This window comes from Mus caroli, chromosome 17, assembly GCF_900094665.2.
Source record: "Mus caroli chromosome 17, CAROLI_EIJ_v1.1, whole genome shotgun sequence".
Lineage (NCBI taxonomy): Eukaryota > Metazoa > Chordata > Mammalia > Rodentia > Muridae > Mus > Mus caroli.
This window is the reverse complement of record NC_034586.1, coordinates 70,405,254-70,412,517: the sequence shown is the minus strand read 5'-3', so window position 1 is coordinate 70,412,517 and position 7,264 is coordinate 70,405,254. Positions and strand designations below refer to the sequence as shown.

The window sequence follows — 7,264 nt, the reverse complement described above, 5'->3', positions numbered from 1 at the left end:
ACTCACTTTGTAGACCAGGCTGGCCTCGAACTCAGAAATCCGCCTGCCTCTGCCTCCGGAGTGCTGGGATTAAAGGCGTGAGCCACCACGCCCGGCCGTCAAAGCTTTCAAGTTGGAAAACAAGAACATCATCTGGAAACTCTATAAAGTTCACATTCAAGTGCCCAAAAAATTCCAGAATGTTTTAAGTAAGTTTATGCTTTTGATTTGAGCTGCACTCGTAGCCATCCTTAGCCTTGTGTGGCTCACTGGATCTGTAGGCTGGACGTGTCTGATAGGTGAGGGGTGTGCTCAACCATTACAGCACTTGCCTAACATGTGCATGGTACTAGGTTTGAGCCAGCACCACAAAAGGAACAAAGAAGTAACCCAAATAATCCACGCATGCATACAAAGGGATGACCGCAGGGACACACGTGACACGTGTTTACATCTGCTGCTGCAGCCAAAGATATCTCTATACTACCTCTCCTCATTCCAAGTCCTCTAAGTTGTATTTATCTGGGCTTTTACCTGGTTTTTTGTTTGTTTGTTTTTGTTTTTTTGTAGATCTGTCTTGCCTAAGGAACACAGAGACGATGTCATACCATATCAGGAACAGAGTTAACTTTTTTGGGGTAAGGTGAGAAAGAATAATACAATAATCTGCTAACAGGTATTTGCTATTTTATAGATACAGATAAAATAGTTTGTCTAATTTACAAAGTAATATTAGATATATACAGAATCCATGATTTACAAAAAAACTGTGATAAAACTTTCTTAATATTTCCCCTAGCAAAAACTGTAAATATGTTAGAAAAAAACAATACTTGTTAAAAGTCTCAAGTAATATAGGACAAGGTATTGTAAAACAAAACACACAGCTGGAAAACATTTTATTTTCTACTTCATATAACATTGTCCAAGACCATATGACTTCAACAGTCTCCTTCCTGTAACTTTTATGATTTAAAGGTACCACTTAAAAATATCTGCTGATGCTATAAATATTATTTTCCTATATATTAATAATTTTAATGAATGCTGTATCCATTATATCTCTTGCTCCTTTGGTCAAAAAGATAAACAGGAAACTTTAAATCAAATGTTTAGACATTCAAAACTGTTTTTTTAAGAGCACACACACACAATCCAAATCTATACCAGCAACTATTAGATTAAAATCTATACACAATTTAAAAAGCAAGTTTTAAGTTTTAAACAAAAACAGTAATAGCCAAATTAAAGAAAATTTAAGCATCAGATTTAGTATCTTAATTTTTAGGCTATTCAGAAATATATTTTGTGAATAAGAATTATTTCATAAATATATATGTATAAATATAAATAGGTATCTACAGGATCTGTGGTGCCAGAGAAAATTCTTTAAAGAAAAAAATTGCACTTTTAGATTTTCAGGATGTTGTCAAATTTATACTTCATGTGAAATACAACTCCCCATCCAGGTGCTTTTGGCACAAGTGTTCAGGTGAATATTGACACAATCTGAAAAACACAATGCTTTTTATTTATTCACGGACTATGAAGAACCAAACAGAATTCAGAATTCTGACCAAAAAAAAAAAAAAAATCCCAGATAACTGCAATTACTTAAATACAAAAAATATTGTTTTAAAAAGCCTTTAAGCCTGCCTCTCTATCTGGAATGTATAAAATTTTACTAGTAATATTTTCTCCAATCCCTCCAGCAAGAATTCCCAGCATAATACAAATGTAACACCATCTTTTTGATTCATGTACAACTTGGATCACACTCCAGTATATAAGGACAAAAAATAAATGTACAATAAAAAGATTGGGTAAATGAGGAGGGGCTTTTTGGTCTTGAATTCTTCACCTACGAGTAAGGAAGCAGCACTGTAGGCAGCCCAGAACACACCAAACAGCTTTAAAAAAAAAAAAAAGAAAAGAAAGAATAAGACAGCATATTAGCAAACCAATCAACATTTTGAGTATCAAAGAGAACATTTACAATATTTAAAAATGTTATCTACCAAGTGAGCCTTTTTTTAAAGTAAGAGTTTCTCTGTGTGGCCCTGATTGTCCTAGAGCTAGATCTAGATCTACAGACCTGGCTTCAAACTCAGGTTCACCTGGCCCTTCCTCCTAATTGCTGGGATTAAAAGTGTGTGCCTCCCTCAGTGGGCTGGTGCAAGTGAGACTTAAGAACATTTAACCTTGCTCTGTTTCTTAACTTCTGTAATTAAAAAGAAAAGAAACCTAATTATAATAATTACCTGTAAACTCTATCTAAAGAGACACTTGGAGTCTGGCATGCTGGCATACACCTACCACTTGTATTCAAGGCAAGCCTGATCTATAAGAGTCAAAGTGTCTCAAAAAAACAAACAAAAAGCCAAAACCAAAACCAACCCAATAAACCAACCAAGAAAAAAATACAGCAAACTAAACACACAACACACACTGTACAACTTACTTTTATAAGTGTAGATACCATTTCAAAAGATCCAACCACCAAAAGTATAGGGGCTATTACAATGAGAGGAAGTAATGAATATCCTATAACTCCAAGAACTTGGCCATATGCAACCTGTGAATTTCAAAAAATTTATGTGTCACAGGAATCAGAATACTTGTTTAAATTACTTCTTCAACATCATATTCTTTGACTCATATAACCACAAGAATTTTTAAAAAATCATAAAGTATCACATCCAATGTGTTTCAATTTATTATCTCATCTTATACATTCTGAGCCTTCTTACCACTGTATTTTCAATATGCTTCAGTGTTCTGATATTCAAAACCCACACTGCCAGACCTTGTCTCTTGCTCCAGGATTATGTATCCACCCATCTTCAGTAAAGATCATGACACTGCATAAAGGTAACTTTTTGTTTGTTTGTTTCTGAGACAGGGTTCCTCTATGTTCCCTGGCTGTTGTGGAACTCACCTTGGACACCGAGTTCCTAGAACTCCACCTGCTTCTTCTCCCTGAGAGCTGGGATTAAATGCATGTGCCACCACATCTCGCAGAAGTAATGTTTTATAAATGACAAAGGTATGATGTTGCAAAATCCATTCAGAAGGATTTGTTTTTCAAGTATTTCTTTTATTTTGTGCACATGTGTGTTTTGTCTGCATGTGTGTCTATGCACCACATGTATGCCTGGTACTTAAGCAAGTGGCCCGACCCCACGTGGCTGCTGGGAACTGAACCCAGTACTCTGCAAGAACAAGTGCTCTTAACCACTGAGCTGACTCTCCAGACCTCAGAGTAATTTTTAATGACCAGTTCATGTATATAGATTCAAATTCCTAACTGCAACAAACCTTCAAGAAACTACTGCTTGCTGCATTTTGGAGTATTATTTAGGAACAAAATGTTCAATACTCTATTTTCCAGCTGCTCAGCTGTGTGAAGCCTTGCTTTCTTCATATAGTTTAGCTAAAACTAGACACACAAGACACTGAATGAAGAAAGCCAGTCTTAAAGGTTGGCTTCCATGAATCCACGTGTTAAGCTATTCTTTTAACATTTCTGTTTTGGAAAGAGTTATTTTTAGCTAACATGTAGTATTTACACTTAAAATGTAGCCAGTTCGTGAACTTTAATTAAGTATTTTAAATTAATTTGTTGGTTGAGACTGCTGGCACATATTAGCAACCCCTTGAGAGATACAGACAAGAGGACCAAAAGCTGAAGCCTTTATCTATGAGACTCTGTCTCAAAAAATATCAAAAACCCAATCTATTCTCTATTAGGACAAATACTGGGTAACACTGAGAAATCTCTATGGCAACTGAGAACTAGCTGGAGATCTGTTGTCAACTCTATGCTTCTATGAAGAGCAATAAAGTATTTGATAGGTGGGAAGGGATCTTTCCTCTCCTCTCATTCCTTGTATTTATAGAGTAGATTTAAAAAATATGTATCATCTGAAAAGAACTAATATAACTTAAAGACAATTCCTAGATCAAGAACCATTTATTTTTGTGGCTGGGAATGGTGGCACATGCCTTTGATTCCAGCACTTGAGAGAGAGGCAGACTGAGGTCTGTGAGTTCAAGGCCAGTTTCATCCACACAGTGAGTTCCAGGCTAGCTAGGATTATCTAACGAGACTGTCTAGAAAACAGCATAAAAACAAACACTAAGAAAAATTCTTTTTCTTTTTTTTTTAGTAAACACTTTTATGAAAAATACTTTTTCAAAATTAAGTACTTACTTCTCCACCAAGAACTCTAGCCAGCAAGAAAATTGTCAGTGAACCAAATATCCAAATGGTTATAATCCATGAGACCACCTTAAAGAGGAAAAAATCATTAATTAACAACAAGAACAACAACAAATAATCAAATAAACTGCTAAGTTTTCAGATATTCAGTTCTCTGCTACATAAGACAGCTCAGCAAGCAAATTTCAGGTCTGAGCGTTTATTAGTTCTCAAATCCATTTCCAAGTCTTACAAATGGGAAGTGTAATACAAACTCACAAGCAACTGAAAGTTCAGCAATTATTTCTTATAGAAACTTCAGTATTTCAAGGTACATGGTGAAAGATGACTTTAAAGAAGACAAAAATGTTTATTACTTTGCCCCTGGCTTATTACATCCTGCAAGCAGAAGCCACCCTCAAAATATGCTGCCAGTCTTCCTAACAAGCCTTCAAAACTTATTTAAGATACATGTATATATTTAACACTGTGTCCTGGGAGAGTCTGCAAATAATACTCCATTAGAAATATAAGCATACTGATTTCCTACATCTTGGTTTTCTCCTTCATTTTGAACAAATTCGTACACAGTGCAGGCCGACTTCAAACTTACTGTGAAGATCAGGATGGCCTCAAACTTAACATAAGTCTTGGCTCAGCCTCCTACTACACTCAGCTTCTAGATTTTTGTTTCTAAATATTCCCTCACTAGAACTGACTTTTGAAGAATACTGACTGCTTCCAAGGCTAGAAGAAAGGGTGTACTCAAAAAAGTATGCAACATGGGGGCAGGAAATAGCTGAGGTGATAAAGTGCTGGCCACACAAGCACAGGCTTTAATTTGAATCCCAGGACTTGCACAAAATGCTGGGTGAAGTGGCATACACTTGTAATCCCAGCACTCAGGAATGGAGACAGAACCAAGCCAACTGGCAAGCCTCAAGTCTCATTTACTATGCTGTCTCAAAAAACACAGTAGATGGTGTACTGAGGAACAACCATTAAAGTTGACCTCTGATATTCATTGGTAAACACACTCACCTGCACACACAAACAAACACAAATGTTTATATTCACACATATACACAAAATAAGGGATATGAGTTTTTGTTTGTTTGTTTGGTTGGTTTTTTTTTTTTTTGGTTTTTCGAGACAGGGTTTCTCTGTGTAGCTCTGGCTGTCCTGGAACCCACTCTGCTCACTCTGTAGACCAGGCTGGCCTTGAACTCAGAAATCCACCTGCCTCTGCTTCCCGAGTGCTGGGACTAAAAGTGTGCGCCACCACACCTGTCTAAGGGATATGTTCAAAGGTCACAGAAAGCCCAAACAAACTGCCAATGGCTACAACTGGAATAATCTGAATAAAGAACCTGTAATGATATAAGTAACTGGGTAATTAAGTAACATCCCCAGTTTGAAATGAGAGCCAGAACTTATTTTGCTAAGTTGCTTTTGCTAGGTATTTGTCACAAAGTAACTAGTAGAGGCTGGAAAAATGGCTGTCATCAAGAACACACACCACTTCCAGAAGACCCAGGTTCAATTGCCAGCACTCACACTGGGCACGACTTCAACTTTAGAATTCAATACCTCTGACTTTCCCGGTACCAGCAGGCTGAGACAAGAACATGTTCACAAACAGATATATTTTTATTCTGAGACAGGATCTCATTTCTTGTTGAGACAGATCAGACTGGCCTTGAACTCACAGAGATCCACCTGTTTCTGCCTCACACATATAACTAAAAATAGTAAAATTAATCATTAAAAAAATGTAATGAATAGTGGTAATGTTGCACACCCTTAATCCCAGCACTCGGGAGGCAGAGGCAGGCGGATCTCTGAGTTTGAGACCAGTCTGATCTACAGAGTGAGTTCCAGGACAGCCAAGGTTATACAAAGAAACCCTGTTTTTAAAAAAAACAAAAAACAAAAACAAACAAATTTAATAAAATTTGAAAACTCTGGGGCTAGAGAGACAGCTTAGCAGTTAAGAGTACTTGTTGCAGCCGGGCGTGGTGTCTCACGCCTTTAATCCCAGCACTCTGGAGGCAGAGGCAGGCGGATCTCTGAGTTCAAGGCCAGCCTGGTCTACAAAGTGAGCTCCAGGACAACCAGGGCTACACAGAGAAACCCTGTCTTGAAAAACAAAAAAAAAAAAAAAAAAGGGTACTTGTTGCTCTTGCAAGGAACCCAGATTTGAGTCCTAGCAGCCACAGGACGAATAAACCACACAGAAAGCCAGCTCCAGTGAGAATCTAACAGGCAGGCACTTAGTGAAAGGGCTTGCATGCAGGCAAAGCAAACACATTAAAATGGATAAAAATCTAAAATATAGAAAACCTGAAAAAGAACTAATCCAAGGTACTCCTTAATTAATTCATTATGAAAACATTTTAGAAATGAACAAATGAGGGTAAGATAGGCAAAGGTGAAATGTATTTTTATAATAAACATGTAACCATACTTTTTTTTAAGATCAGCCTGCCTCTGCCTTCTGAGTGCTAGGATTGAAAAGGTGCACCAGCACTGCCCAGCAACCTAATTTTTGAATCTCATAAAAAGATTTAATATTCGTAATAAAACGAGGTATACTTACCCTAAACTGTCCATATAATGATATCATGGAAAAGAAAAGAACAACAGCCAGTGGACCCCAGAAGTCAGGATTGTCTCTCACCACCTGTCTATTAAAACCCAGCGATGGCATTGGCATCAGAACACAGCGGATCTTGTAGTAAATGTCCTTTAGATCAATGTCCAATTCTTCCCTATAATTCAAAAATAAGATTCTTAAAACATGTAATTTTGAATAGCAAAACAGGTTTAAAAGAACTTTAAATAAGACAGTATGACATCCATAGGTCAACATCTGCATTTGAAGTACATATTAGACCGAATCCATGGTAAAAACAACCACTGGGGCATGCCTTTAATCCCAGGACTTGGAAGGCAGAGGTAGGCAGATCTCTGAGTTCCAGGACAGCCTGGTCTAAAGAGCAAGTTCCAGAACAGCCCAGGCTACACAGACAAACCCTACTTGGAAAAACAAAAATAAACAACATTCCCGACATCCTGGTTAAA

The 7,264-nt window shown here is 37.2% G+C and overlaps 1 protein-coding gene across 1 annotated transcript in view; it reads right to left on the bottom strand.

Moving 5' to 3' along the window:
• Nucleotides 1–649: 649 nt before the first annotated feature.
• Nucleotides 650–7,264, bottom strand: part of Yipf4 (Yip1 domain family member 4) — a 10,922-nt gene continuing 4,307 nt past the window's right edge. The window contains exons 3-6 of the mRNA XM_021149269.2: nucleotides 6,780–6,951; nucleotides 4,193–4,270; nucleotides 2,441–2,554; nucleotides 650–1,889 (exon numbers count right to left, since the gene is read on the bottom strand). Of these exons, the coding sequence (XP_021004928.1) occupies nucleotides 1,752–1,889; nucleotides 2,441–2,554; nucleotides 4,193–4,270; nucleotides 6,780–6,951 (502 nt within the window). The 3' untranslated portion in view covers nucleotides 650–1,751. The remainder of the gene's footprint in view (nucleotides 1,890–2,440; nucleotides 2,555–4,192; nucleotides 4,271–6,779; nucleotides 6,952–7,264) is intronic.